The 27,106-nt window shown below is 58.9% G+C and overlaps 7 protein-coding genes and 3 non-coding genes across 15 annotated transcripts; 5 read left to right on the top strand and 5 right to left on the bottom strand.

Annotated features, from left to right (window-relative positions):
• Positions 1-1,090: 1,090 nt before the first annotated feature.
• On the bottom strand, positions 1,091-3,607 carry GFER (growth factor, augmenter of liver regeneration). The gene is made up of 3 exons (XM_060032989.1): positions 3,305-3,607; positions 2,756-2,952; positions 1,091-1,824 (listed from the first exon to the last, which is right to left on the bottom strand). The coding sequence occupies exons 1-3, from the start codon at positions 3,563-3,565 to the stop codon at positions 1,662-1,664; spliced, it is 621 nt and encodes a 206-aa protein (XP_059888972.1). The 5' UTR covers positions 3,566-3,607; the 3' UTR covers positions 1,091-1,661.
• Positions 3,608-6,374: 2,767 nt separating this feature from the next.
• On the top strand, positions 6,375-8,994 carry NOXO1 (NADPH oxidase organizer 1). 2 transcript variants are annotated; one of them, XM_060031500.1, is made up of 8 exons: positions 6,375-6,490; positions 6,587-6,667; positions 6,848-6,923; positions 7,025-7,202; positions 7,344-7,525; positions 7,625-7,738; positions 8,367-8,484; positions 8,565-8,994. In XM_060031500.1, exons 1-8 carry the CDS (start codon positions 6,425-6,427, stop codon positions 8,830-8,832), a joined length of 1,083 nt encoding a protein of 360 aa, XP_059887483.1. In that variant the 5' UTR covers positions 6,375-6,424; the 3' UTR covers positions 8,833-8,994. The 2 variants fall into 2 exon arrangements, with proteins under 2 accessions (XP_059887483.1, XP_059887482.1); XM_060031499.1 differs by having other exon boundaries at positions 6,848-6,932; positions 7,007-7,202.
• A 193-nt stretch (positions 8,995-9,187) lies between these two features.
• On the bottom strand, positions 9,188-15,452 carry TBL3 (transducin beta like 3). Of its 2 annotated transcripts, XM_060031497.1 has the most exons (22): positions 15,345-15,452; positions 13,796-13,847; positions 13,620-13,715; positions 13,486-13,533; positions 13,240-13,381; positions 13,066-13,150; positions 12,810-12,980; positions 12,650-12,725; positions 12,484-12,577; positions 12,217-12,398; positions 11,983-12,124; positions 11,824-11,882; positions 11,637-11,740; positions 11,014-11,161; positions 10,698-10,928; positions 10,554-10,624; positions 10,314-10,470; positions 10,176-10,234; positions 9,816-9,919; positions 9,659-9,730; positions 9,412-9,570; positions 9,188-9,328 (listed from the first exon to the last, which is right to left on the bottom strand). In XM_060031497.1, exons 1-22 carry the CDS (start codon positions 15,383-15,385, stop codon positions 9,219-9,221), a joined length of 2,403 nt encoding a protein of 800 aa, XP_059887480.1. In that variant the 5' UTR covers positions 15,386-15,452; the 3' UTR covers positions 9,188-9,218. The 2 variants fall into 2 exon arrangements, with proteins under 2 accessions (XP_059887480.1, XP_059887481.1); XM_060031498.1 differs by lacking the exon at positions 13,240-13,381 and having other exon boundaries at positions 12,810-12,930.
• A 763-nt stretch (positions 15,453-16,215) lies between these two features.
• On the bottom strand, positions 16,216-20,719 carry RNF151 (ring finger protein 151). Of its 4 annotated transcripts, none has more exons than XM_060031493.1 (4): positions 19,829-20,719; positions 18,318-18,463; positions 17,893-17,989; positions 16,216-17,123 (listed from the first exon to the last, which is right to left on the bottom strand). In XM_060031493.1, the coding sequence occupies exons 2-4, from the start codon at positions 18,374-18,376 to the stop codon at positions 16,671-16,673; spliced, it is 609 nt and encodes a 202-aa protein (XP_059887476.1). In that variant the 5' UTR covers positions 18,377-18,463; positions 19,829-20,719; the 3' UTR covers positions 16,216-16,670. The 4 variants fall into 4 exon arrangements, with proteins under 4 accessions (XP_059887476.1, XP_059887478.1, XP_059887477.1 ...); XM_060031495.1 differs by having other exon boundaries at positions 18,342-18,463; XM_060031494.1 differs by having other exon boundaries at positions 19,878-20,719.
• LOC132439053 (small nucleolar RNA ACA64) lies at positions 20,222-20,348 on the bottom strand. Its single transcript, XR_009522285.1, has one exon. It is a non-coding gene; the product is annotated as a small nucleolar RNA ACA64 (small nucleolar RNA).
• Positions 20,720-20,819: 100 nt separating the features above from the next.
• RPS2 (ribosomal protein S2) lies at positions 20,820-22,658 on the top strand. Its single transcript, XM_060031492.1, has 7 exons — positions 20,820-21,037; positions 21,126-21,215; positions 21,357-21,464; positions 21,721-21,894; positions 21,975-22,134; positions 22,354-22,445; positions 22,542-22,658. The coding sequence occupies exons 1-7, from the start codon at positions 20,852-20,854 to the stop codon at positions 22,620-22,622; spliced, it is 891 nt and encodes a 296-aa protein (XP_059887475.1). The 5' UTR covers positions 20,820-20,851; the 3' UTR covers positions 22,623-22,658.
• On the top strand, positions 21,518-21,651 carry LOC132439100 (small nucleolar RNA SNORA64/SNORA10 family). The gene has a single exon (XR_009522325.1). It is a non-coding gene; the product is annotated as a small nucleolar RNA SNORA64/SNORA10 family (small nucleolar RNA).
• Positions 22,161-22,287, top strand: LOC132439101 (small nucleolar RNA SNORA64/SNORA10 family). Its single transcript, XR_009522326.1, has one exon. It is a non-coding gene; the product is annotated as a small nucleolar RNA SNORA64/SNORA10 family (small nucleolar RNA).
• Positions 22,659-22,916: 258 nt separating the features above from the next.
• On the bottom strand, positions 22,917-25,614 carry NDUFB10 (NADH:ubiquinone oxidoreductase subunit B10). Its single transcript, XM_060032988.1, has 4 exons — positions 25,373-25,614; positions 23,872-24,010; positions 23,343-23,482; positions 22,917-23,079 (listed from the first exon to the last, which is right to left on the bottom strand). The coding sequence occupies exons 1-4, from the start codon at positions 25,518-25,520 to the stop codon at positions 22,976-22,978; spliced, it is 531 nt and encodes a 176-aa protein (XP_059888971.1). The 5' UTR covers positions 25,521-25,614; the 3' UTR covers positions 22,917-22,975.
• A 930-nt stretch (positions 25,615-26,544) lies between these two features.
• LOC132437655 (small EDRK-rich factor 2-like) lies at positions 26,545-26,899 on the top strand. Its single transcript, XM_060030988.1, is given in 2 exon segments — positions 26,545-26,782; positions 26,865-26,899. Coding segments are annotated over 2 exon segments (273 nt in total).
• Positions 26,900-27,106: the final 207 nt, after the last annotated feature.

The following is a 27,106-nucleotide window of genomic DNA, read 5'->3' as shown; positions in this document are numbered from 1 at the left end:
TGGATACCCTGGAAAACAGAATCTGTGGCAAAGTTAAAGAGTTTTATTGGGAGGTGAAACTTTGGGGAAGCCAGAGTTAGGGAAAAAGGAAAGTGAGGCAGGGAAGGAGGGAGAGCAAACATGGACGGCGTGCTCCTGAGCTGACCACAACTTTGCTGGCTCCCAGCGCACAGGTGACTCGGGAAAGGCCAGAGACAAGCCCTGTGCTGGGGACGTCCATCTGTAGGAGGAAAGAGCAGTGACTTCTCTGCTGGTTGCTCCCTGCCTCCTATTTCTTTATGTAACCTGGCCCCTTGGGCAGCCCCTGAGGAAGCCAGCACCCCCGTGGGGCCAGTGGGGTAAAGATGCCAAGGAGGCTGTGCCAAAGGTTGGCCCCTGCCCAGGGAGGAGCCGAGACACTATGGGGAGAGGTGAGAGCTGTACAACCACAGGGGTACGGTGCACTGTTGCTGGGCCATTCCAGCTGGGAGCCAGTGCCTGGGAGCAGGTGTGGCTGAGAGGGTGTGTGAAGGCCCAAAACCTGGGTGCAGGTCACCCCCAAACCTGCTCCACTCAACAGCCTTCCACATCTCACTGATACACTGGGCAACTCCCTCCTTCCAGCGGCCAGAACCCCACAGCCACCTTGGGCTCCACCTTCAGAGTGTAGCCAGTGAGGCCTCCCACTCATCCTGGGGCGAGCTTCCCTCTCGGCTGCCACAGGGGTATCTGCCCCCCCTCCTCTCGCCCACACCTGCCTCATTCCAGCTCAACAGCCAGAGGGACCTTTCAAAAGTCACATTTTGCTGTTCCTCTGCTCCAAACCCTCCACTATGTTCCATGGGAGCTGGGTGTTAAAACCACATCCTTGCTGGGGCCTTGAGGACCTCCTGCCATGTGACCTCCCCTCACCTCTCTGATCCTCCCTTGGCTCCAGCAACTCAGCCTCCTTGGTGTTCCTGGAATATCCTGGCCCACCCTTGCCTTGGAACTGCTCCCTCTTCCTAAGGAGCCAGAACCCAGATAGGAGGAAGCAGGAGACCACAGAGGGACGAGGGCAGGCCCTGTCCATCGCTGCAAATCCCAGCACAAAACACACTGAGGCCAGGTCTTCAGTTACTTCTCCAGCATTTTATTTTTGGTCTCAAGCTCCACGGAGCCTCCTCTGACAGGCCTGGGACGGCTCTGTGAGACCATGAGCCAGACAGAAGGCGCACAGCAGAGCTCAGCCCCCAGGCCTCTTTCCTGAAGTGCAAATGGCACACAGCCTCTGCAGCTACTGTCCCTGTTGTACCCCTAGCTGTCCCTAGCTACAAGATGGGGAGACAGTGGCCTGGCCCGGAGGGGCGAGACAGGGGAGCCCAGCCAGGCCTGTCACCTTCCTGTGCGGGGAAGTAGGCAGCAGGGTGTCAAGTGGGCAGGAGGCCAAATCCTAAGGAAGGGACAGCCTAGGCTGCTCCTGCCTCCTTCACCTGCAGCACCACGGGGCGCGGGTTGAGGAGGAGGCCATCGGGGTGCCTGCAACGGGTACCCCCACTTACACTCAGAACCTGAGAGGGAAAGGGCTCCACGGGTAGCATCTGGGGACCACCCAACTGAGACAAGGCAGGCTTTGGCTCTGACACGCACTTTAATAAGCCCCACCCTCTCTGGCCAGGCCGCCTACAGGCTCTGGCTGCCCTCTAGTCACAGGAGCCGTCCTTCCAGCCGTCTCGCCAACGCTCGTCCACCAGCGAGCAGTTGAAGTCCGGCTTGCCTAGCTTGCGGTTCACCTCGTTGTGCAGGCGGCATAGCCACTGGGTGAAGCAGGCCCGAGTGCGAGTGTCTGGCTGGTTCCTGCATATCCTGCGTGTGGGGGAGCACAAGGAGAAGGATGGCAGGCAGTGCTCCCACTGTCCCCGCCCCACCAGATCCTTGCCTGCTCAATTCAGGGAGGAGAGCTGGGGCACTGCTGTGAGCTACACCCAGAAGTGCCCTCATGCTCTGAATTCCCAGAAGGGGGCAGACCCTGCAGCAGCAAGGCCTGGTGGACTCCTAGGCCTGCTCAAACCCTCACCTCGGGAGCTTTGCAAACCCTGGCAAGAGCCCTGGGCAAGACATTGAGGCAGAGGTCTCAACTTTACAACCTGGTAACAATCAGGAATCCTCACCCCAGCATCCCTGGCCCCAGGCAGTGTGTGGAAGGGGTGGGGTTGGCATAAAGGCAAAACTGAAAAACAGATCTGTTTCTTAGCACCTGTGGCCCTGCTGCATCAGCTCAGCAAGAGACCTTGTTCTAAATGCCCAGGCTTCAAACAGCAAGGGCTGCCCTGCCCCCCACATCCAGCCCAGAAATGCCATGGGTGCCAAACAACAGTTCTTGGGCTCCCCAGTGAAAAAAAGGTGGCTCCTGGAAGCAACAGCAATGAGTTCCCAAGGTCTTGAAATTGGCAGTTCTGCTCCAGAAGTTAGGCAAAGTGGAGTCCTCCGAAACCTGCCAGAGCCTCCATCAGTGCTACGCAAGGGATCTTATGAGGGAAGCCCTCCCTGGGAGCATTGTGGCTGCAGGAAGAAGCAGTACCCAGCAGCAGCCCCAAACAGCTTGGCCTTTGAGGAGGAAGAAGATGGCTCAGATGATCCAATCCCTTCTCTGTTGGTGGTCCCTGCTCTCAGCAACCCTCTGCCACCTCTGCATCTTATTTCTCTAGGCTCCCCTTTATGACATCAGCCAGGGGCCCCAGGCCCAGGCTCCAGGTGGGATGCTCTGCTGCCTGCAGACTGTGCAGACACAACTTACCTTTTCCTTATGTCTTCAGCACACTCCTCACACGGGTAAAACTTGGAAAATAAATGTATGAACTGAGCCATATCTTGCTGCTGTTCTGGGGTGGGCAGGTCGGGATAGTAGGCCGCCAGGGTATGGAGGACAGACCAGCTGTGGCGGCCCAGTTCCTCGCGATCCGGAGGACAATCTTCCCTAAACTTGCTGTCCCGCTGCGGAAAGAGGCCGACAAGGGTCAGTTCGGTTTTCCCCAACCAGAAACCTACAAAGCTCCCCTTTTTCCCCCACCAGCCGCAGGTCCGCTGACTGGAGACACAAGTCCTGAGGCCGATCCAGCCCACATGTGGCTAAGAGCCGAAAGGCCTGGGCTACCTTGGCGGCAAGGTTTAGGAACAGCCAAACCCGGGAGGCAAAGTCTCTCAGGCTTAGGGCCTGTGGGAACGCTCGGCCTGGGCCTTGGGAAGTCGGCCCGGGGTGCTTGAGAACAAGGTGTGGGGGCCGGGGCTAGGAGTCAGCAGGGCTCGCGGGCCTCTGAGGGGAGGTGGCGCCCCCCCGCATCTGCACCTTCTGCTGTGTCCGCATCCACGACTTGAAGTCCACGCAGGCCCGGCAGGGCAGCCTCCGGGAGGCGTCCTCGGCGACCTGAGAATCGGAGGCCGGCGCCTGGGATGGCGTCCGGGCCGAAGAGGCGGAATCTCTCCGCCCCGCGCCCCGGCCGCGCGCGTCCGTCACCAGGTCGTCCATCACCTCGGAGCGCGCGCCGCCGGGTAGGAAGGAGAATAGGTTCCCACCGCCGAAACTCCCCCGCTCGCCGGGCGCCGCCATGTTGCCCGCGCAATGCCTGCCGGGCCAGGTCGGCCTCCAGATGGGCTTCCAAGTCGGCCTCCAGGCCAGCGCGCGCGCAGCCGCCAGGGCGCGGCCACAGGAGCCGGGCGCGCGCGCCGCGGGCGCGGGCGCCGGGGCTGAGCCGGGGCCGGGGGTGGGGGCGGGGCCCGGGGCGGTATCCGGCATGGAGGCGGGGCTGGGGGCATTGGTCTGCGGCCGGGAAGCGGTAGAGACAGGGGTCCGGGCTAAGGACGCGTCGGAGACCCGGGTCGGGGTGTGCGCGGAACCGGAGGCCCGAGTCCTGGCCGCGCCCCTGGGCCTCGTTCCACGGCCTGTGCCCGACCTGCGTCGTCCGTGTCTGCGCTCCAGCCTCCTCCAGTAGAAGAGCAGCGTGCTGTGGAAGACGCGCCCTGGCCGTGCCGCGGCCTCGGGCTGCGACCTCGGCCACGTCCGTGTTACGGTCTTCGATGCCCCCATTGCTCCGCTCTGACCGTCCCGCGTGCCCGCGGCTCTGTGCCCTAAGTTGGGGGAGCGCCCAGCTGGGCCGTGAGCGCACAGAGGGCGTGCTGTTGGTGCTGGGGGTCCACGGGTTCCACTTTGGCGACCGGCGCCATGGCAACGGGCGCCTGGCAACGCGGGGCAGGGCCGTGCCTGCAAAGGAGGAGGTGCGTCTCTGGGCTCCCGCGAGTACCGAGCAGCCTCTCTCCCCCGCCCCCCGCCCCGAATCCTACAGCCTACTTGAAGAGGTTAAACCCACGTCGGGAGTGGCCTCAGGGATACCTCTGCTTCCATATGTACATTAATTCATTCTGCAAATATTTGTGTAGTGCCTAATCTGTTCTAAGCACTGTTCTAGGCACTGGTCTGTGCAAGGAGCAAGATTTGTCCGTCCGTGACCTCCTCAGCTCATAGTCCAGTGGTCAAGACGGAAAAAACAAAACCAAACAAACAAAAAAGAGTCACACTAATAAATGTTCAGGTACAAACTGTGATGGGGGCCATGAACAGGGCATGGTAAATCTGGGAGGCCTCCTTGAGGAGGTGACACTTAGGCAGTGGCCTGAAGGATGAGGAATCAACTGAGGAGGGCAGTCAAGGCCAAGGCAGGAGGGAGGAGGATCTTGGCTACTTGCATGGGCAGAAAGGCCAGTGGGACAGGACCCGGGAAGGGTGGTCGGAGGAGAGATCCAGAGGTGGCCAGGGACCCACCAAGGACATCATCAACTGCCGTGGCAGCTGGGAATTTATTCTGAGGACCCTGGGAAGGTGCTGGGAAGTTTTGGGCAGGGTACCCTGGCCTGATCCCATTTCTGTTTTGCAAAGATTCCTCTGAAGAGTGGATTTCATGGGAGCGTGTGAGGAGCACAGGCTTTGGGGGAGGATGGGGCTGTTGGTAGTTGTCCAGGTGAGAGATGAAGGTAGGGGGTGTCAAGAAAGAAAGAGTGGAAAGGATCTAGGTTGTTGGGGGTGTAGAGCAGGGGCTCTCAGTTGGCATAGGGAGAGGCCTCAGCATCTTTCTAGGTCCCTGGCTGTGAGTAAGCTGGCCCTTCTCCCACTTCTCTCCTCTGTCTTCCAAGGGAGCAGGATCTGTCCCACCCTGTACCCTACCAGGCCAGTGGCCCCCACTGAGATTGGCAAGGTGACAGCTGGGCTGAAGGCACTTTGCAAAAATTAGGCCTATGTCCACAGGTGTTCATTGCCTGGGCCAAGACTAGGGAAGGTTTGAAGGTTTCAGAGAGAGCCACTGGTTGGACAGATACACAAAGGCCTTTTGTCAAGGCCAGAGTGGTTTCCTGGAGGGATGCCATAGAGGCTGACCCCTCCCTCGAGGGCTTGGGGTAGAGGGAGTCTCAACACAGAGCCGGTGGCTCCAACAGGGGGAAGAACCACTGTGTGCCAGGGTTGGATGGGGCTCCAAAAATCTCCCCTATAAGGAAGCAGTCCAGAGATGTGGGGCACCTGGGCACACCACCTGTCTGGGGATTCTAGGGCCTTCCCTTCACCACCCCAGTTAGTGGGGGGATGGTCACTCTTGATCTCAGAGGCTGTGTTTACAACAAACTATGATAAATCATGAATTCAGAGATGGCTCTCAAAACAGTCCTAGTCGCCACTTCCCCCATCCCCCAAGCGCTGGTGACCCTCTTCATCCTGCCCCAAGTCTCTCCACCACAGGGGAACCTATGGGGTAAAACTGTGACGTCCGCCTCTCCCCAACACATAAAGAAAGAAACCCTGACAGTTAATATCCATTTAACACAAATTTCCTCCTCTGTGATTTGGGGACATTATAGAGACCTTTCCTCCAATGTGAGGATTAAGCCAAACAAAGCACTTAAAGCCTTTAACACTGGGTCACTGGTTCCTGATGACGACTGCTGTTAGCTCCCCAGGGAGTTCAAAGAGCCAAAGGGCACACCCGGCAGGTGGCTCTGACTGATCTCAGCACTGCACAGGGTGTGGGAGAGCCGGGAGGTGTGGCCAGGCCTGGCGGCACTTTGATGGCCCTTCCTTCTCCTCCTTCTCCACCCACCGCCAGACTCCAGCAGGAGGGCCTCAGGCCGCAGTCCCAGCCCCAGCCCTTCCACTCTTTCTTTGCTTCTCCTCCCACCCACGGAGCCCTGTGCTCCTGCCCCTCTACAGGCTAGGGGTGCGGTGAGGAAGCTGTGAAGGACCCAGTCACAGGCAGGGAAGTGCAGCAAGGACGTGGCAGGTCTGGGGCATCGCCGGAATTCCAAACCGTCTTCTGGGTACCCGAGGCCTCCCCTCCTCCCCAAGTAGGCAGGGAGGCAGTGGGACGCTTGACCACACCCGACAGACTCCAGAAACCTGTGACGGAGATCTGGGGAAGCCACAGCGATGGCAGGCCCCCGGCACCCGGTGTCTGTGAGCGGGGCAGCTCTGGTACAGACAGACAGGCTCCAGGTCGGGACTGATGGGACCCCTGCCAGCCCCAAGGGGGAGGGAGGGAGTTCCTGGCCTAGCGCCTCCAAGAAGCCCCCAACCTATTTCATCTAACAGACGTTCGCCTTTTCCGTGTGCTGGTCGGATGACAGCGACACCTTTGCACGAAGAAGCTGGGAGGAGTTCAGGAGACTCCATGTGAGTGAGTTTGGAGCCACCCTGACTTCCCCCAACTGCATGACCCACCCGTGACCACCCCGCATTGCCTGCCCTTGTGCCCACTCGGGCTTCCAGCCCCTAAGATCCTGGAAAGGGACCCCCGCCCTCCCAGGGGAACAGTGGGCCCTCAGAGACTGACACGCCCCTTCTCGCCCTCAGAAAACCCTCAAGGAGACTTTTCCAGTGGAGGCGGGTCTGCTGCAGAGATCTGACCGCATTCTCCCCAAGCTTACAGGTCAGGCCAGTAAGGATCCCAGGAGGGGCGGGGGAAGCAGCAGTCTGATGTGGGGAGCCCTGGGGTGTGTGTCTCACGGTCAGTCCCTATCCTGGCCACAGATGCATCGTTGTTGGTGCACTGGGGCCGCACTGGCAGAGGCCTGGCACGCCTGCAGCTGCTGGAGACCTACTCAAGGGCGCTGCTGGCGACAGGGGAGCGTGTGACCCACAGCCCGGTGCTCACTGGCTTCTTTGCACCACAACCCATGGACTTGGAGCCTGTGCTGCCAGCTGGCAGGTGCCTGACCCACCCCCAACTCTCTGCCAGCAGAAACATCTGGAATATGGGGGAGGCGGGGTGGAGGAAGGGCCAATGAGGGGAGGCTTAGAGGCTGAATGGACAGGTGGACATCCCACCTCTCACCTGCACCCTCACCAGCCTGGTGATCCTGCCTGCCCCACAAGAGCCCCTGCCAGGCCCCACGGGCAGCCCTGCCATCCGCAGCCAGGAGGCTCAGAGCCTGCACTGTCTGCAGCCCTTCAGCACCCAGGACACATGGGGCCAGCCCTTCCATGCTCGGGCCCAGGAGGCCCTAGATGTGCTGCTGCGACACCCCTCAGGTGGGCCTGGGTGGGAATCTGGGGACACATCCTTCTGCCCCCTGGGATGCCAGTGGGCCTCAGGAACCAAAACACCCCCTGCCCTTATCTTGGGCACAGGCTGGTGGCTGGTGGCGAATGAGGACCAGCAGATGGCATGGTTTCCTGCTCCCTACTTGGAAGAGGTGGCCCTGGGCCAGGGACGAGATGGGGAATGGTCCCTAGGGAGCAGTGGTGAGACTAACCCTCCTCCCCACACCCACCACCACGGGGCTGTGTTCGGCAAAGCTGAGTCACAAGCAGCACGCAAGCCAGGGGAATGAGGCCTTGGGACGACCAGCGGGTACCAGTGGCCCTGTAGTGTGTGCTTGGTCCCCACAGTGAGGCGGAGCCCCACTGGGTTTTTTTTTTAATTTAATTTACTTATTTATTATTTTTGGCTGCATTGGGTCTTCGTTGCTGTGCACAGGCTTTCTCTAGTTGCAGCGAGCAGGGGCTACTCTTCCTTGCGGTGCAGAGGTTTCTCATTGCAGTGGCTTCTCTTGTCGTGGAGTACGGGCTCTAGGTGCGCGGGCCTCAGTAGTTGTGGCTCATGGGCTCTAGAGTGCAGGCTCAGGAGCTGTGGCACGTGGGTTTAGTTCCACGGCATGTGGGATCTTCCTGGACCAATGTCCCCTGCATTGGCAGGCAGATTCTTAACCACTGCGATACCAGGGAAGCCCCGCACTGGGTTTTAAAGCGGTCCCTGGTGTCAGCAGAGATCCAGAGTGGAGCCCAGAGGTGGTGATTCAGCAGGAGATGATGCAGGGACTAAGAGGTGGGGCCCTGGCCTCTGTGGTGACCACCAAGGATCCGTTCCCAGGGTACCAGTTCTGTGCTTCCCATTCCTACGAGAGCAGCCAAGCCGATGAGCTGTCTGTGACCACAGGGGCACGCGTGCGTGTGCTGGAAACATCAGACTGTGGTTGGTGGCTGTGCAGGTACGTGGGGTGGGGCTCTGGTGGGCCCAGTCTAACAGAGGCAGGGCCCAGTGCTAACCAAACCCCGCCCTCCCCCACAGGTTCCAAGGCCGTACTGGTCTTCTCCCAGCTGCAATACTGCAGCCTGATGGGCTGGGCACACTCCTCAGTGGACCATGGCTCCACCTCAGGGTAGATGGTGGTGAGGACAGGGAGGGCGAGGCCCAAAGCTCCCCCAAGTCCCCCCAGGCCACGACCCTGCCGCCTACCGTGCCTGCCCGACCATCTCGGAGTGCCATTCAGAGCTGCTGCTGCACCATCACCTGTGAGGCACTGGGGCAGGACCCAGGGTGTCACGGACCCCCTTGAGAGTGTGTGGCATGTTGTGGAGGGCTGCGCTGTGCACCCCACAGCTGGAGCGGCAGGCCAGAGGCTCCAGACCCCAAGGATGGTGGCTGCCAGCCACATCAGCCTCAGGGCTGTGGGATGCGCAGTTGAGGGTGGGACTCCCTGGCTGGTGGGGCAAGGAGACTACACTCTCCCTTGTCTTCTGAGTAAAGTTCTCCTGACTGACCCCCACCCAGTGTCTGTGCTGAGGGGCAGGGACTGGGGGATCTTGGGCCAAAGTGTGGGGGCGGGGATGGCTGGTGGGCCCAGCCTCGGGCTGGCCCAGGCAGTGGTCCAGGACCTGGGGTGAGACAAAGCCCAGACAGACACAGGCAGCTGAGATAGCAAAGTACGTGTTTTGGTGTGTTTCAGAGGGCCGCGGGGGCCGCGGGGAGGGTGGGCAGCTTCATGTTGTGCCATAGGAAGTCCAGGAAGGTGGCTGCCTGCAGCATCCGGCTGAGCCGTTGAAAGTGCCGCTCTGGGGGAGGACAGCAGGCGATCAGGGTAGGAGGAGTCTGGCTGGACGGCCCCCTGCGCCCACCTGGGGCTGGGTCTACATACCAGTGTAGGGCAGCAGGGCCTCAAGTGAGGCCCGCACACCGTCGTAGGCCAGCAGCTCTTCCGGGGCTTCATGCTGCAGGAGCACGGCCAGCACGGCCTGGGCTTCGTGGCAGTGCCGTGAGTTGGTGTTCCACGTGACACAGAAGCGCAGCAAGGCCTCTGTGGGTGATGGGGACCGTCAGACCTGCCTGCTGGGCCACCCCAGCCTTACTAGGCACCATCCAGCCCTGACCTGCCTGCCCCAGACCTTTCTGGTCTCGCCGCAGTTGGAGCACCGTGGCTTCCAGCTTCTCGCAAGCCTCGGGGTCCCTTTGGATAGCTACGGGAGGAGAGAGGAGACTGAGCCCTGGGGAAGGACCCGAGAGACTACCCCTGCCGCCTGTCTGGCCCGAGGCAGCACTGACCCTGGATGACAGTCAGCACAGTGTGGGGCCGGTCTAGAGAGATGGCCAGGCCCAGCGCCCGCAGGTACCGCTTCTCGTGGAGCAGGTTGTCCAGTTCTTGTTGCCTGGTGGGGGAAGGAGGGAACAGGACCACTCGGGGACCTGGCTAGGGCTGAAGGCAGAGCCATCGGGGCTGGCTGGCTGAGGAGTCTGCAGCCCGGGCCTGAGCACCCGCTGGGGGTGAGCTGTGTTGCTGCTCCGAGCCTTGGTTTCCCCAAGCTATAGAGAGAAGGGACGCCAATGTGCCCTATTCCAAGGGGCAGGGGTGGTGCTAACACATGGGACTTGCCGTGAGGGGTTGGGTGGAGACCCCCAACTCACTTGACCATCTGCTCCTCTCTCTTGGCCTGCTCCTCTGCCTGCTCCGCCTCGGTCACATCCTGGGGTCAGACTGGGGTCAGACTGGCACACCCACGCTGTCCTGCCCACTGTCCCCCCACCCCACCCCAGGCCACACACCTTCCAGAGAATGACGCAAGAGTCGCTGGCGCCGGTGAGGGCATGGTCATCCAGCCGGCTGCAGTGCAGACCCCAGACCTTGTCCTCGTGGGCGTCCAGCGTCCTCACACACTCATTGTTCTTGATGGTCCAAAGCTTCACAAGCCCATCAGAGCCGCTGTGTTCAGGATTGGGAGGGGGCTCAGCCCTGGGGCCTGCCCCTAGCTCACCCCTAACCCTGCCCCGCCCTCACCCACTCACCTGGACAGCAGCTGTGTGCCGCGGCTCACAAATGCCACCTTCAGCACAGAAGCATCATGTCCCTCGAACGTCTGCAGGGTGGGGAGAGGGGAGGTGTGAGGTGTCACCAGGTAGGGGGCCAGGCCTGGGCTGAGGGAGGCTTACCTTGAGGCAGCTGAAATCCTGCAGTGCCCAGAGCTTGACAGTGCCATCGGCCGAGGCCGTAGCCAACACCTGGTCCATGGGCGAGAATTGGACACACCAGAGGCCACGCCGGTGGCCCGAGAAGACGCCCAGCAACTGGCACTGTGGCAGGGCCCAGAGTTTGGCCGTGCGGTCCTGTGACCCCGTGGCCAGCAGCTTGTCGTTGGGGGCGATGGCCACACTGTTGATGTCCTGGTGGTGGGAGCAGACAGCAGCTCAGATCCCCATCCCAGCAAGGGCCCTGCTACGACCCCACCTGTGTGCTGCGTGCGGTCACCTTGTCGTGGCAGTGCTGCGTGGCCTGGGCCTGTAGGAGGACAGGTCCACCATCGGGGCCTGTGCTCTTGGATGACAGGGCTTCAGGGAGGGGCCACAGCTTCACAGTGCAGTCCTGGCTGCCCGTCACCAGGAAGGTCTCCTTCAGCCTGAGGCCCGATTTGGGGGAGGGGGAGACACCTGCTGAGCCCTGGCCAGCCCTGTCTGCAGCGCACCACAGCTCAGGCCTGTCAGACCTTGGTCCAAACCAGAAAGACTGTCCCGGAATGTGAACTAATGTGCCACCGCCTTAACACCTCTGGGACCACCTGCTTCCACTCGAGTCTGCACTGTGTGCCCTCAGTGCTGTCAAACTCGGGGACTTGGTCCCAACAATGGGAGCCCCAGGCCTAAAGAGCACCCTCTCCCCCTAGAAGCTGCTTAGTGTCATTGTCCCTGGTCTACCACCCCTCCCCTTTTATCCACACAACCTTAAGATCACTTCTTAGGAACCTCCTACAGTAGCATCTGAGGATGCCCCAGCCCCGGTTCTCTAGTCCACATTCCTAGGCTGGGGACTCAGAGAGCAAGGCAAAACCCGCCTCTGCCTCCGTGACACCCCGGACCCCAGCCCTGAACCACTACCTTGAGCAACAAATGGTGCCCACGCTGTGTGTGTGTCCAGAGCCCTGAGCCACACAGGCCACCTCGCCTGCCTTGTTCATCCTCCAGACGCAGATGCTCTGATCCTGGGGATGGGATGGGTGAGGAGAGGCTGGGCTGGGCTTCCTGACCCAGGACCCTGTCCCCCGCACCTCTCGTGGTGCTTCACCTTGGCACAGCTAACGAAGAGCCACCCCTTCCGGAACACATCTAGGGCCAGGACAATATCTAGAAAAAGGTGGAGAAGAAATGGCTAGAGAACAGCTATGGCAAGGCGGGGCAATCCAGTCCTGGGTGAAGTTCGGGGGCGCTGGCCTGGCGCCCTCACCTGTGTGGCCGTGGAGAATCTGGCAGGCGGATGTCTGCAGCTCAAACACTTTCAGGCAGGGGCTGTTAGAGGCCACCACAACGTGGGAGTCCTTGGGCCCGAGGAACCGGACGTCCAACACCTCCTCACTGTAGCCGGCAAACTGTAGGGGCAGGAGGGACACAGGCCAGGGCCTGTGTGAGTGGAGGGCTGGCATCCTGGGCTGTGGGCCGAGCAGCGGCAGTGCTTGCTCACCTGTTTCTGCAGCTGCAGGGAGCGGGCCTCATAGAGAAGCAGGTTGTGGTCAGCAGTGACGCTGAGGAGCAGGCCAGCGGCTCGGGCCAGGGTGCAGTGGGTCAGCTCCCGCCCGGGACCTGGCAGCTGCCGTTGTGCATGGACACACTGCCCAGAGGCCGCCTCCCACACGCGCAGTGTGCCTGTGTGGGGACAAGGGCCGCTGGGACTCACGGGTCCACAGGCCTCCATTACCCCTGCTGCCCGCCCTGGCCTGGCCCCACCCACCTTGGTCGCCAGCTGTCAGGAAGTGCAGGCCCGCAGACTTCACACCCAGCTCCGGCGCCGGCTCCTCTGGCAACAGAACTGCAGCCTCCACACTCTGAGGACGAGCAGGTCAGAGGTGGCAGCCCCGCACCCCACCCCGCCCCACTCAATGGCCCTGGCGCCCCACCTCAAACACCGGCACGGTCCTTGTGGCCTGGAGGCTCTGCAGGTCCCAAACAATGCAGATCTTGTCACGGCCTGAGCTGGGGGGAAACAGCCACCTCAGTTCCCAAGTCTCAGCTGTGGCCGTCCCTTTCCTGCCAAGGCCTGGGTAGCTGGCTACTGACCTGAGCATGGTGTGACCATCGGCACTGAAAGTCAGAGAAGTGACAGCGCTGTAGTGGGCAGTCAGCATGGCCAGGCACGACCGGTCCTGCAGCGACCACACGCGGATGCTGGTGTCTGCGGCTGAGGAGAATAGGAGCAGGCGTGCGGGGTCCGGGTGGAAGGCCACCAAACTGCAGGCAGGTGGAGTGGGGCTGGTGAGCTATGCCACCCTGACTGTGACGCCCCACCCACCCGCCCTCCGCCGCCCCTACTCACTGTATGACACCCGGTGAGCCCCGAAAGTGGTGTGTCCCATAGTGCTGCACGACATCCCAGACACGCACAGCCCCATCACAGCCGCCTGTGGGAATGTATTCGAGGTGCAGGGGCTGTATGCCCAAAGCCCCCTGCCTGGCTCTAGCTGCTCCCTCTACCCAGCCGGGGTCCTACCTGTGGCTAACAGCGTGGAGGTGGGGTCAAAGGCCATGGTGGCCACAGGGGCTGTGTGTATTGCCTTCCACAGGCGGGTGATGCTGCCCTCTTGCCAGGCCCACTGAGCCAGCAGCAGTGCCCGGCTGGCTGTCACCAGCACCTGGGGGAGCACGCAGTTCAGCTGGGGGCAGAGGCATGGACGCCATCCTCATCAACTCTGGTTGGGAGGTACCGGAGCCCACCTCTTGTCCCGGTCCCATATACCTTGTCATCGGGGCTGAGATCAAAGGCAGTGATGTCCTCCTGGTCCTCCTGGGGCGAGAGTGAATGCACAGGGTGCCATGAGAATAGGCTGCCCCCCACACCAGCCCCTTACCCTGACCCTCCCCCGCCCTCACCTGCTCCAGGCTCTGCAGCATAGTCCCCGAGGCCACATCCAGGATGTTGACTCTGGTGCCACAGACACAGAAGAGGTGCTGCCCAGTCTGATCCAGCTAGTGACAAAGGAGTCTCAGTCAAGGTAACACTTTTCAGCCCCTGCCTGCCCCACCACTCTGCTCCCCTAGGCCAGTACCTGCACCTTCCCGCCCTTGTAGAAAGGCTCGATCTTGCGCTCGACAGCATAGCTGGAGGAGAGACGGGGAGAGAGTGAACCACCCACCCCTTGGTCCTCAGTGCCCAGCCCTGCGCTAGATGCTCCCCTAGAGATCAACCCAATAGGGCCCTGCCCTTGAGGAGTTCCTGGGTAGCAGCAGGGATGCAGGAAGCATGAGAGAGGAAGAGTGATGAGCTCTTCTACTGTTCCTTTCTTTAACTCTCAGCTGTACTGTGAGATGGGTACCCCCATGTTACAGAAGATTTGGGACCCTGGGCTGGTCCATGATCCACACGGGTCCCAGGGCAGTCCAAGTCTTCCCAGACTCCCCGGTATGGAGGAAGCCAGGCCTTGGGGGCCCCCTGCTGGCCATGAGAGACAAGGCTTGGGTACCAGCCCAGAGCAACATCCTCTTCAACATCCTCAACACTTTCATTCCTGAGGTCCAGCCTGCCCCTTCCCCAAGCCCGGCTCCTTCCTCCATCTCATTCTCTGAGCAGATTCTCATTTCAGCAAAAGTGTCAGGCTGTCCTCTCTCCTCCCTCTTGGCTACTTCCATGCTGGTCCAAGCCACTGCACTCTCCTCTCCGGGGAGCTGCTCCAACCTCTTCATTTGGTCCCTATCACTCTCTCAAACCCTGCTCCCAGAGAGGCCTTCTAGAACATAACTCTGTTCATGTCATCACCCTGCCTTAAAGTCCTCTGCTCTCCTTAACACGTTTACGAGACCCTGCCTCGAGGGGTGTCTCCTGACTCTTTGTGTTCACATGGGCTGTTCCCTGTATGTGGCCCGGGTCTCTCTTCCCGAATTTCAAAGGTGCCTGGATGACTCCGCTGGAGGAAGCCTGACAGCCAAGATGAAACGGAGCCCCCCTGAACCCACTCGACCATCCAACAGATGGTCTCGGCATCAGGGCTACCCCTTGCTAATGCGTGTCACAGGTCCTGATAGAAACGATTTGCTTAATATGTTTATCCCACCAGACTGCTGCACAGGGCGAGGCTGAGTGTGTCTGGTCCCGGGCACTAAGCACTCAGATGTTCAGCATAAGTTTGGGGGTTGAAAAAGCACGGGATTGAGAGCTTCCTGGCCACGGAGGACCAGCCCATCTCCTGACCTCTCTTCCTGCTGCTCCCCGGAGAAGAGGGACAGCAGATGAAACCCCCCAGGCCGCCTGCCCCAGAGGTGGTTCTTCTCCTGCTACCTGAGCGCTGGGGAGTCCCGCTCCCGTCCAGGACCAGCCTCGACCTGTGCTCAGTTCGCCCCTTCCTCCCTCTCTCGGATTTCTTGTCCCCCTCCCCCTCTCCAAACCGGCTCCAAGTTTAAGTAGCGGAAGCCAGCTGCACCCGGTGGGACTCCAGTGCCCGCCCTCCGAGAGCAGTCAGTGCCGGCTCTCCCGCGAGGACTCCGCGGGCCTGTCCGTATCCAGCCCTCACCCCCTCCCCAAATGGGTGCAGGACCCACGCCAGGCGCCTTCGCTACTCCGGCAGCGAAGCCGGCTCCCTCCCCGGCGGAGCCCCGGCTCACTTGGACTTGAAGCGCCCCACTCCGGCTGCCGCCTCCGCCATGTCGCCGCTGCCGCCGCCGCCGCGTGAGGGAGACCTGGGCGCGACACCACACTGTCGGCGCCGGGGGATGGCGTCACCGCCGGCAACTAATGTGACGTCACCAGCGCTGCGGCCTCGGCGACATCTTTGCTGAGGGCAGCGGAGCGGCGTCAGGAAGCGGAAGATGGCAGAGGTGTTTCCGGCCTTGAGGGCGGGCTGTAGAACAACGTGGAAGCGGCTGGGGTCGACTGGCAGTGTGCTGGGGTCTCTAGCTGCCTGTCGTTTTACTGGACTTTTTTTTTTTTTTTTTTTTTGCGGTACGCGGGCCTCTCACGTTGCGGGGCACAGGCTCCGGACGCGCAGGCTCAGCGGCCATGGCTCACGGGCCCAGCCGTTCCGCGGCACGTGGGATCTTCCTCCGGGACACGAACCGTGTCCCCTGCATCGGCAGGCGGGCTCTCAACCACTGCGCCACCAGGGAAGCCCTTACTGGACATTTAAAAAGCTATTCGGGAACGTACCTGGTGGCTCAGTGGTTAAGAATCCGCCTACTACTGCAGGGGATATGAGTTCGAACCCTGGTCCAGGAAGATCCCACATGCTGCAGACCAACTAAAGTTAAACCCCTGCGCCTCAACTACTGAGCCTGCGCTCTAGAGCCCGCAAGCCATAACTACGGAAACCTGTGCGTCTAGAGCCAGTGCTCTCCAACAAGAGAAGCCACTGCAATGAGGCGCCCACTTACCGCAAGAAGAGTAGACCCGGCTCGCCGCAGCAAAAGGCCGTGCGCATCTTTATTTATAAATAAATAAATGTATTAAAAAAAAGCAAAAAAGGTATTCGTAGGAAATGTTTACTAAAGTAATCCCAAGACTCCTGCCCCCTTGGCATTCTGGGATTTGGGGCAAGAGTGGTCAGGTGTGGTGAGTTAGCAGATACAGCCTGTGAACCGGGCGCTGCCTTAGGGCTTCCAGTATAGTATGAGAAATAACGCAGGTAAATTAATAAGTCGGGTGATTTGAGAGTCGTTCAAATATTGATTGAGCACATTCCACGTGCAAAGCAGTGTTCTAGGCACTTGGGAGACACCACAGAAGCCGGTGAGCCAGTGTGAAGAACTAGTGGGAAAGACCTTGGAAAGGTTCAGGTAAACAGGCCAAGATGTCCCTTTCAGATGAGGTGAGTAATGCCTGGAGGGGAAGGCGTGAGGCCAGCAAGCACAGCGGTGGTGAGGCGGCCAGGCCGGGGCTCTGCGTTTATTTACTCTCCTATTTACAAGGTAGCTTGGCCCTGGGCCCCCCACATCTCAGCCCCAATGCTGCCTTCTGGGGGGGGCCTCAGTCTCCTCTTGCGGGGCGCCCAAGAGCAGGGCGTCATCTTCCTCCAGTAACTCTCCGAGCTGGGCCAGCTGCCGGCGGATGTGGTTGGCAGACCGGTACACCTTGCGCATGCGCCGTAGCAGGCACAGCACCAGGGTCCGGCTGCGCTCCTGGCGCTGGCACCAGGCCTTGCGCAGCTCACGGTAGCAGTTGTGGCTTGCGCGTTCGGCCGGGCCCAGGGTGGCCCCGCAGCCCAGGGGGCAGCGCTGATGGGCACCATGCTGGCAATTCTGCCGGTGCTCAGCCAGGTTCCCACGAGGCACCCGCGACGTGCACCCCTCATTGGGACAGGCCATCAGCTCGAAAGGGCATGAGTCCTGGTGCCCCTTCCGATGGGCCAGGGGGCACGTCACCAGGCAGCCAGCTTCGGCGTTCTTGCACTGGGGGTGGAGGAGAGCATCGTGTGAGCCAAACCAGGTGAGGCACTGCCAGCCATGAGCCGGCTGCCCCCCATAGAATCCCCCATCCATGGCATTCCACTGAGCAGGAACCACTGAACTGGGAGCCTCCCAAGCTCTTATGTACCACTGGCTTGGTGGAGAGAGGGAAACAGTGGAGCAAATGCTTGGAGGTGGGAAAAATCTAAATCTCTGAGAGGAGGGGGACAGGACCTGAGGTTTAGAGAAGAGGGAGTTACATGGTTGGGTTGGTCGGGTGGATTGTTTGTATGCCAGGTTTTTTTTTTTTTTTTTTGGTTCCACTGTGTGGCTTGTGGGATCTTAGTTCCCTGACCAGGGATTGAACCTGAGCCATGGCAGTGAAAGCACTGAATCCTAACCACTAGACCATGAGGGAACTGCCCAGTCAGGTTTTTAAAAAAAAAATCTAAATTTCTCCATCTATAAAACTATGGGGCTGGAGAGTAATGGGCAGCACAACAGACACTCCATTCTCTATAATCCCCATTTTACAGCTGGGGCTCCTGGGGCTCAGAAAGGTTAGGTAACATGCCCAAAGTCACACAGCAAGTAAGTGATAGAGAAGTGACTCAAATTCAGCCAAGTCTGATGACCTCAAGGAGGGCAGTCTGTTGGTGTAGAAACCCTCAGTTCTGAGGATGGGATTCTTTTCAACCTCTCTCCTGGCTCTGCTCCCCACCCCTACAGGGGTGAGGAGGGTAGGGTGGTGGGAGTGGGTGTTTTGAGCTACCTTGACTTCCAGGCGGCCAATGAGCTTCCGGAGTTTATTCACATGGACCATCTTTTTCTGTTTCACCTCTTTCCTGCAGCACGGACAGGTCTTCTGCCTAGGAGACATGAGTGGGGGTGATTATTGGGAGTGGGAGGAGAGCAAGTGGCAGCAACATGCCTCCCCTGGTGGTCCCTCCTTCTCTTTAGCTGGAAGAGACATAAGAGGGCATTATAGGGAGCTCTCAGCTCTGAGGCTGGGGCTAAGGGTTGCAGATACCACAGGGTGACCAGACTCACATAAATTAGTGTCCCAGGAGATTTGGCAGCTGAACTTTATGGCCGTCATGACCCAGTGCTTGGCTGACCTTCCTCTCTGTTCTGGGCCCCAGGAATGGCTCCCAGCCCCACCCCTGCCCTCCCAGCCTTTTGGGTGCCCAGTAGCACCTGGCTAGCCACGGGAGGATGCACCTCTTGCAGAAGATGTGGCTGCATGGCAACCTCATCGGCCTCTTGAGAACTCCATGGCAGACAGAGCACAGGAAGTTGCAGTCGGGAGGGCTGGTGAAGAGGTTGAGATCATACCCGCCACTCTGCAAAGGCCAGGACAGCATTAGGGCCTGGCTGGGACCAGGATCTGGCTCCCCACTCCACATGCCCAGAGAAGGACCCCAGGAAGCTTTGGGTGGGAGGTGGGCCACATGAGAGCCCCAAGTGGAGGGCTGGGTTAGCACCCACTATGAGGTGACAGTGGGGAGGGTCAAGACCCCCCATGACTACCAACCTCCAGCTGTAGAAGCTGGCCTTGGCCTGGAGTTAACACCTGCCCAGAGGGACTTCCCTGATGGCGCAGTGAATAAGAATCTGTGCTCCCAATGTAGGGGGCCCGGGTTCGATCCCTGGTCAGGGAACTAGATCTCACATGCATACTGCAACTAAGAGTTCTCAAGCCTCAACTAAGTAGCCTGTGAGCTGCAACTAAGACCCAGTGCAACCAAATAAATAAATACTATTTTTTTTAAAAAAAGACTTGGCCAGAGCCCTCTGAAAGGTTTCCGTGTCCTATTTGGGAGCTTGTACCCCACTGTGCACATCATCTTAGTGAGGAATGGGGTCCAGCTCTGGACAGGTCTAAATGCTCACCATGATCTCTGGATGGCAGCTCCACTGACCGCTGGGGCTCAGGAGCCTCCATTTCATAGCAGGAGCAGGCCGACATCACAGTGGCATTGTCCAGCTCAGGCCAATCACAGCCCTGGCCCAGGGCACCACCTGGCTCTTGCTCCCCTCTCAAGAGTCACAGGGCACCCCAGAGCCGGGATAGGTCTCTGGAGCCCCTGCCTTGCCTCTGCCTTGGGGGTGGCTGACAGCCATCTTCAAATAGCATTAAGGCTGGAACCAAGCTTCCAGGGGCTATTTCCTCAAAGCTGAGGCTCCAGCAGGAGCGCAGGGACTGTTCCCCTCTCCTTCCTCAAATAGGCTGCCCAGGTGGCCAGATCCCCAAGAGCTCAGGGGGCTTTAGACATTGACTCATCATCAGGTCTCTTAGGATCAGAGACCTATGGAGCTAGCTCCAGGGTACAAACCAGGAGTGAGGACCAGATTTCCGTGGTACTGCAGCAGGAGCCTAGCATGTGGGAGAGCCTCCCAGAGCAGGTAGGCTGACCACCTGGGTAGGCCTATGAGGAAAGGTGTGGGGAAACCAATTTCCATGTGTGAGGCACAGAACAGAGAACTGCAGTTTCAATACCACTGAGTGTTGAGCTCATCAAATCCTAAAGACCCTAACCCTTTCCTGAGAGCAATAGGGAGCCACTGCAAGCCTCTGAGCTGCAAGTCTTACCCTCCCACCCTTGTTAGTGTTTTGCTGATCCAGCCTGACTCACCTCAAGCTCAAAGTACTTTACATGCTGATGTAGAAGATACGGGGTATGGGTAGAAATAATATGGTTTCAAACCTGGCTCTGCCGCTTTTAGAGGGTGGGATCTTAGAAATCACTTGCCAACCTTCAAGACCGGGTTCTACCCCTGCGTGGCATCCAAAGCAGAGTTGAGCTGGCCAGGAAGGTGTCCCACAAAGGTCTCCCTCCACAGCACACCTCGGTTCCCACGTCAGCAGATGCGTTTTCCAGGATGGTAGTCGGGGGTTCAAGAACACCCACACACGGATGAATCAGATCAACAGCTTTATTGAAAAACGAAAGCAGAGCCCCCCCTTCCCCCCCCGGTCATGGCGGCGTCGGCCTCAGGCTCTGAGCATCCAGGCATCCTAAGGGTAGAAGACGAGATCAGGGATCAGGTACCAGAGTCCGGAACATGAGAGCAGCCGCAACCGGGCCCGGAGCGGCGGCGCGTGTCGGGGCCTGGGTTTCACCTCCCCACACGGAAGAGCGGGCGGTGAGCTGAGGCCCCCGGTGGCTCTGGGCGCCGAGTCTCACCTGCGGCCACGGCCAAAGCCGCGGGTGATTTTCAGCCAACGCCGATCTCCCAACCACCCCACAGCGCCGCAAAATGCCAGGCAGAAGTACTTAATGAACAGACCTACCTGCAGCCGGAGAAGACGAGGTAGAGGCCGAGCTGCCCCTTATAGCAGCGTCCCAGTCGCGCAGATTCCGGGGCCGCGGACACGCAGGCACTCGCCGAGCTCGGCGGGGGCGGGGCCCCTCGGAGCCAATCACAGGCCGTTTTATAGGCCCTTGGCGCAAGAGCGATTGGGGTGGGGCAGCCGAGATCTCGCGGCGCTTGGCGCTATATAAAGACTCCCTTGGGGGACGTTTCCTTCTTTTTTTCCGTAGAAACACGTGAGTATTCACGTTAGTAGCTGCGGCCGGTGGGCCTGGGCGGTGGGAATCCGCCGTCATCGGGCGGGGTCCGGGCTGGTGCGCCCACGCTGTGGGGCTGAAGCCCGGCCTGGGCGTCCGAGGTGTCCGTAGATGCCAGGGCCTCACTGACCGGCTGGTTCTTGTTACTCTTTTTAGCAAATGGCGGATGACGCCGGTGCTGCGGGAGGCCCCGGGGGCCCCGGGGGCCCCGGGGGCCCCGGCATGGGAAGCCGTGGTGGCTTCCGCGGAGGCTTCGGCAGCGGCGTCCGGGGCCGGGGCCGGGGTCGCGGTCGGGGCCGGGGCCGAGGCCGCGGAGCTCGCGGAGGCAAGGCCGAGGACAAGGAGGTAGGTCTGCGCTATGCGCGTGAGGCGGGCACTTGGACGGCCCCGGGAAGGCGGTCCTGGGCACCTGCTGCGCCTTTTCTTCTTCCAGTGGCTCCCCGTCACCAAGCTGGGCCGCTTGGTTAAGGACATGAAGATCAAGTCCTTGGAGGAGATCTATCTCTTTTCTTTGCCTATCAAGGTAAACATAGGTTCTCTTTTTCTTGGGTGGGGCCTTGGCCTGGCTGGGGTCGAGGGAGCTTTGTCACTGGTTGGACATTGAGGGGTCCTAGGCTCCACCTTTGGTTTTATTAAAGTTTTGTCACAAATTTTTTTCTTGTAGGAATCTGAGATCATTGATTTTTTCTTGGGGGCATCTCTCAAGGACGAGGTTTTGAAGATCATGCCTGTGCAAAAGCAGACCCGTGCTGGCCAGCGGACCAGGTTCAAGGTACCCCAGCAATCTTATTTTCCTAGGCTGTTTCTATCAAAGGCTTTTGTGAGACTCTCTCAGCTCTGCATGGTTGCACTTGTGTTCATGCGTGTGACTTTCGTAATGGGGAGAGAGAGAAAGGATCTCCTCAGGATCTCAGATAGGTCTCCTGGTGGCCAGTCTTTCCTTGAGGGGCACAACAGACCCTGTGCGGTGGGTGGCTACTGACGTTATGAAGGGCAGTGGACCACCAGCCACGTCAGTCTCTTTGCAGGCGTTTGTCGCCATCGGGGATTACAACGGACATGTTGGTTTGGGCGTGAAGTGCTCTAAGGAGGTAGCCACTGCCATCCGTGGGGCCATCATTCTGGCCAAGCTCTCCATCGTCCCCGTGCGACGAGGCTACTGGGGGAACAAGATCGGCAAGCCCCATACCGTCCCTTGCAAGGTAGGCTGGATGGTGGTGCGTGGCAGGGCCTGCAGTGGTGCAGACTCTCCAGCCCATCTCCTGACTCTACTCCTTCCCAGGTGACTGGCCGCTGTGGCTCTGTGCTGGTGCGCCTCATCCCTGCCCCCAGGGGCACTGGCATCGTCTCAGCCCCTGTGCCCAAGAAGCTACTGATGATGGCTGGAATTGACGACTGCTACACCTCTGCCAGGGGCTGCACTGCCACGCTGGGCAACTTCGGTAGGTGGCCCACATGTAGACTCTGGCTTCTCTCAGCTCTGCTCAGTCACATTCTTTGTGTGGTTGGTGTATTTTGAGAGAGAGAGGAAGGCTCTCCTAATGCACGACAGATTGGCCCACAGTGGCCTCTCTGTTCCTAGGAGTGCGACAGCTTCTTGATGTAACTGGGGGTTCATCTCAGGTCAGTTCACTAATCCTCTGCTATTTTCCCTTTTTCAGCCAAGGCCACTTTTGATGCCATTTCCAAGACCTACAGTTATCTCACTCCTGATCTCTGGAAAGAGACGGTGTTCACCAAGTCTCCATATCAGGTACTTCCTGCCCCGCCACCCTGTTAGGCATAGGCCGGGCAAAGCAAAGGGTAGCAGTCTGTTTGGTTACAACTAAAGCCTCTTTTGTTTTTCTAGGAATTCACTGACCATCTTGTAAAGACCCACACCAGAGTTTCTGTGCAGAGGACCCAGGCTCCAGCTGTAGCCACCACATAGTTTTCTATAAGAAAAATAAAGTGAATGAAGCTAGTTTATAGTTGTCTCTTGTTTTTTTTGGGGGGGGGGGGCCGTACCATGAAGCTTGTGGGATCTTAGTTTCCCGACCAGGGGTTGAACCTGGGCCCCCAGCAGTGAAAGTGCAGAGTTCCTAACCACTGGACCATCAGGGAACTCCCTATTCTCAAGTTTAGTGGTGGCTGAATTTGGAAGGGAAATGGGGCCAATAAGATGAGAAATCTGAATAAGGTTTATCAATGTGTCAAGGTTGGGAGCTAAAGATGACACCACAGGGATTCCATTACTCTTTATTTTAGCAACAGCGACAGACACATGAGGTGGCTCGAGCTGCCTCAAGCAGCAGCAGTCTCTTTGGTGGCTTTTCTCTCTGCCAGCATCCTCTGCTTCTGTTTTGCCAGGCACTTCCTGGCAGAATAATGGGCCCCCAGGTCATGATCTGGGAAAGAGATGGGGAGGGGAGTCATAGGCCATGATGGGAATTTGTGGTCTTTTCTCCATGCAGGGAGGGCTTGGGCAGCTAAGACAAGTTATTGAGCAGATAAGGGATGAGGTGAGGTGGTTTTCTTTTACAGCCACCAGAGATTGGGCTAATTAGCAAAACGTCTAGTACCCAGCTCTGTAGAGACTGGAAGGAGGACTGGGAAGTGGGGTGGCAGAAGCAGGAGTAGCTGGGGGCAGGCTGGGGTGGAGCTGACTCACAGCGGTCCTGGTAGGCCTTGGCCACCTGGGTGAACTGCTCCAGCTCCTTGGTACAGTTCTGCCTGTAGCTCTCACCTTCCCTCTGCTGACAGGCCTTTAGCCTTTCCTGGATAATGTTGACGATTTCCTGATCAACTTTGCTGAAAGGAAAATGAGAAAGGTGATGAACAACAGGGGTCCCCAACCCCCAGGGCCGTGGACCGCTACCGAAGCTTCATCTGCCACTCCCCATGGCTCGCATTACTGCCTGAACCGTCCCCCCACCGCCACCCCGTGGAAAAATTCTTCCATGAAACTGGTCCCTGGTGCCAAAAAGGTTGGGGACCGCTGGTCTTAAGGTCTATAAGGATTCCCTGTACTCAGGGAAAGTAAAATGAAGGCAGGGCCTGGGAGCCCTGTGGTCTGGCCCCTCCACCCCTAGATCTGGGTTGGCCATCATCTCATGGCATCCGGAGGGAATATGCTCATTGCACAGGGCTCTCAGTAGTATTCACTGACTAAGAGCAGAAGCCCAAGGGGGAGGACTTACTAGTCTCTTCTCCATTGCATTTCTGCTTCAAACATGCACAATATGTCCTTTTCCTCGCACTCAGTGATGTCCGGCACGCGGCGGAACTCACGGTGGTAGTAGTAATACCTGTTCTTGGCATGCTGCCGCTCTATAAACTCTGCAAAGAGAAAACCCCAGGTGCAAAGAGAAAACCCCAGGTCCAAAGGCCTTATTGGTTTGGAGAAGCCACAGTTTGAAAGGGCTCTTAGCTTTGTATTTCTCATAAGCCGTGGAAGAGGCAGGTTTCCCAAATGTTCCCAGCTTTTACAAAGACTGGCAATTGGACTCCCAAAGAAGAGGTGTGGGCTGGCACACAGTCCTGGAAAGGACTGGGCTACAAATGGCAATGTCTACGGTTTATGGAGAGTTTCTTGTAAGCCAGGAACCACCCTGTGTTGCATAATACATTAACTCACTTTGTCCCCACGATAACCCTATGCGGGGCAGGTCCTTTTCATTTACAGAGAGGAGACCCAGGCTCTGAGAGATGGCAGGATTCAGAGCCTGTTCTCTGCAAGCCCACACCCTGCTACAGTCCCTCCTGCCGGCCCAGCTCCCCCAGAGCACGGGGATTCCACTGTGGAGGCAAACAGGCCCCAACAGGGAGCAACCAGCAGGGATTCCAGTCCCAGTTCTGCTACTGCTGACCTTCTGGCCTCAACTTCCCCATGGGTAAATGAACAAGTTGGACCTAGTGAGATCTCATCCATCCAGACGTATAAAACACTTTCTAAAAAACTGCTATACAAAAGAGGGAGCAGATCCACTACTTGTTTTTTCCAGACCTTGGGGCGGGGTGGGGTGGGGTGAGGGTGGTTCCTCCCCCCACAAAGAGCCACCAGAGCATACTATGCACCCCAAACGTTCTGTTGTTGAATGAATGGATTGATTAATTAGGCGATTGATGAATCGCCTGGCACTAGTGACTAAGGGCATTATGCTCTGCCTGCTGCACCACCAAGATGGCTGAACCACAAACTGGACAACGATGGTTTAAAACGTTCACCTAGTTTGGACCAGAGATGGCGGAATTTGGGCAGCTCTCAAGCGTGGGCACACACGGAGGGCAAGTTACAGCACACGTAGGTGGAAGGGGCCTCGGCCATCAATGACCACCCGGGCCATTTTGCAGGCATGCAAAGGGTTGGGAGAACCCCTGTACCTCAACAGCCCTCTGTGACCGCCTGCTGTGCAAAACGCAGGATGCAAAGCGTTTAGGGAGAGTGGGATCTAACAAGCCTCAGGACGCAGATGACTTCGATCAGCAAACAGCCCCTAACATTTGAGCGAGGCCGGAGACCAGGGGTCCGTGGACGGCGGCAGGGGCCATACAGCAGTGAGGGCTCTTGGTGTGTGTGTGGCGGGGTCGTCCCAAGAGGTGAGGCCTGGGGTGCAGTGGGGATCCAGGCTGAGTGACGGGTGCGGGGGGCCCGGGAGCGGTGGGGGGCCCCGGGGCGCAAGGCCCGGCTGGGGCTCGTACCTCTCGCGAGGGTCACTGGCCGATCCACGAGGAGGTCGAAAGCCTTCGTAAAATAGGTGATAGGGTTGGTCAGAGTGGTCTGCGGCGAGGGCGCCGGCGTGCGGCGCGGGGGCTCGGGGTACACGTTGTTGTCCCAGCTGTCCGGCATGGCAGCGACGCGCGGCGGGCTCGACTCTCGGACGCGCTCCCGCGGCCTCCGCCTCGGTCCCGCGGCCTAGTTCGCCCGCACAGAGGACAACTGGAGAGCGGCCGCGCCTGCGCAGGACAACGACGGCGCCCGCGAGGCACCATGGGACTTGTAGTTCACCCCGCCTGCCCAAGTGTGGCCTCGGGAGATGCTTCGCAGTGCGAGCGCCCTCGCATGGGACCGCCGCGCCATTGCACTCGCGACGAGCGCCTACTGTGTGCTGGGCGCTGGTATCAGCGGTGAAGGAAACAGATCCCTATTTACATTCTAAGGGGAGACAGACACAGGAGTAAGGAAACCATTCAGTTCGGAGGGAGTGTAGGTACGTGCCAAGTGCAGCAGGGAGCAGAATGATGAACACAGCTGGGCTCTTCTGGAGAACTCAGGCCGGTAGAGCAAATAACAAAGTCAACAGATAACACAAACTGCCAAAAGCTGTACCCTTCCAGGAAGCCTTCTTGGATTGTCCATTCCCTACATCCCTCTCTGAGCTCCATTGTGTCTGCCAGGGCCCCTCATGGACTGGCTGATGCCACTGAGCTTGGAGAGGGGGCTGCCTGGGACAGCACAGGAGGTAGGGTTTCCCCTCTCCACCCTCACCCCTCCCCACCCCACGACTAGGGAGAAGTGGCTCCTACCCTGGGCACAGGGCACTCTGTTTTGGTTCTGAGGGTTCCATCCTGGCCCTGAGCACTGTTGTGCCCTTGAGGCAGCTCCACTGACCAGGGCCCTACTGGCCACCCTCTGTGATCTCCATACCTGGCACACCCTCTGGCTAGCACCAGGGAGGATGGGTGCTGGTCACTTCCTGCCCAGAGGCTGGGGTCAGTCATTAACTCTATGGACGCACAGAATCCAGAATCATAGTAACCTTAAATCTTCAAATCATGAACTCTTAGAAACTGTCACACTCAACTATCATAACATTGGCCTGCAATGTCGGGCTGAACGAGGGGACCCAATGGAGGTGGGCCGGAGTCATCGCATGACCCGCAGTAACCAGCACGAGCTCGCTCACCAGGGGAATATGAGAAAGCAGAGTATAGTACTCAGTTAAGGGAAAGCACCCAGATGATGGCTTTCTGCTGCCACCCAGCAGCAGACGGACTCAGAGATCACGCAGCAGAAGCAGAAAAAGGCAAATGAGAGGGAGGGACCCAAGCAGCTTTGTGGCTCCATGTCCGACCCTCTGGCCCTTGGCCTGTGTGGCTGGAGCCCCCACTGTGTGCTCCCAGGCCCAGCACCGAGGGTGTTCCCTTTGGCCCTGAGTCTGCAACATGTCACTCCTGTGCTTCCTTCCTTCAGGGAGCCCCTCTCCCTCAGGGCCATTTCTGGGCTGAGGGGTTTACCCCTTCCCAGTGATTTTTTTCCTGCCAGACTCAGCCCAAAGTATTAAAAGTAGCTTTGTCATTCAAAAACAACGACAAAAACAAAGAATTGTAGATTTTAGTAGCATAGAATTTTAGCAACCAGGGATGCAAAATCCACAGACCTGCAGAGATATCTTAGGCCTGTAAAACTCTGATTCTACAATTACAGAACTTTAT

This window comes from Delphinus delphis, chromosome 15 (genome assembly GCF_949987515.2).
Source record: "Delphinus delphis chromosome 15, mDelDel1.2, whole genome shotgun sequence".
NCBI lineage: Eukaryota > Metazoa > Chordata > Mammalia > Artiodactyla > Delphinidae > Delphinus > Delphinus delphis.
Note: the sequence above shows the minus strand (reverse complement) of the source record. Positions and strands in the feature narration are given on the sequence as shown.

Bases quoted from the DNA above. Each gene is read 5' to 3' on its own strand.
- TBL3 (XM_060031497.1), bottom strand. From the start codon at position 15,385: ATGGCGGAGGCGGCAGCCGGAGTGGGGCGCTTCAAGTCCAA. The intron at 13,848-15,344 runs GTGAGCCGGGGC...TCTCTCCTCCAG, and splicing joins GTGGGGCGCTTCAAGTCCAA to CTATGCTGTCGAGCGCAAGA. The intron at 11,162-11,636 runs GTAGTGGTTCAG...ATCGGGCCTCAG, and splicing joins GGCACCATTTGTTGCTCAAG to GCTGAAGGAGACCTTCCTGG.
- NDUFB10 (XM_060032988.1), bottom strand. From the start codon at position 25,520: ATGCCGGACAGCTGGGACAACAACGTGTACCCCGAGCCCCCGCGCCGC. The intron at 24,011-25,372 runs GTACGAGCCCCA...TTCTCTTTGCAG, and splicing joins GCCAGTGACCCTCGCGAGAG to AGTTTATAGAGCGGCAGCAT. The intron at 23,080-23,342 runs GTGAGTCAGCTC...TCTCTTTCCCAG, and splicing joins CAAGGCCTACCAGGACCGCT to ATCATGACCTGGGGGCCCAT.
- GFER (XM_060032989.1), bottom strand. From the start codon at position 3,565: ATGGCGGCGCCCGGCGAGCGGGGGAGTTTCGGCGGTGGGAACCTATTC. The intron at 2,953-3,304 runs GTGCAGATGCGG...CTCTTTCCGCAG, and splicing joins GGATGCGGACACAGCAGAAG to CGGGACAGCAAGTTTAGGGA. The intron at 1,825-2,755 runs GTAAGTTGTGTC...CCCCACACGCAG, and splicing joins GCTGAAGACATAAGGAAAAG to GATATGCAGGAACCAGCCAG.
- RNF151 (XM_060031493.1), bottom strand. From the start codon at position 18,376: ATGAGGTTGCCATGCAGCCACATCTTCTGCAAGAGGTGCATCCTCCCG. The intron at 17,990-18,317 runs GTGCTACTGGGC...CATGTCTCCTAG, and splicing joins ATCCTCCCGTGGCTAGCCAG to GCAGAAGACCTGTCCGTGCT. The intron at 17,124-17,892 runs GTAGCTCAAAAC...CTCCACCCCCAG, and splicing joins TTGGCCGCCTGGAAGTCAAG to TGCAAGAACGCCGAAGCTGG.
- NOXO1 (XM_060031499.1), top strand. From the start codon at position 6,425: ATGGCAGGCCCCCGGCACCCGGTGTCTGTGAGCGGGGCAGCTCTGGTA. The intron at 6,933-7,006 runs GTAAGGATCCCA...TCTCACGGTCAG, and splicing joins CAAGCTTACAGGTCAGGCCA to TCCCTATCCTGGCCACAGAT. The intron at 7,739-8,366 runs GTGAGACTAACC...ATCCGTTCCCAG, and splicing joins ATGGTCCCTAGGGAGCAGTG to GGTACCAGTTCTGTGCTTCC.
- RPS2 (XM_060031492.1), top strand. From the start codon at position 20,852: ATGGCGGATGACGCCGGTGCTGCGGGAGGCCCCGGGGGCCCCGGGGGC. The intron at 22,135-22,353 runs GTAGGTGGCCCA...TCCCTTTTTCAG, and splicing joins TGCCACGCTGGGCAACTTCG to CCAAGGCCACTTTTGATGCC. The intron at 22,446-22,541 runs GTACTTCCTGCC...TTGTTTTTCTAG, and splicing joins TCACCAAGTCTCCATATCAG to GAATTCACTGACCATCTTGT.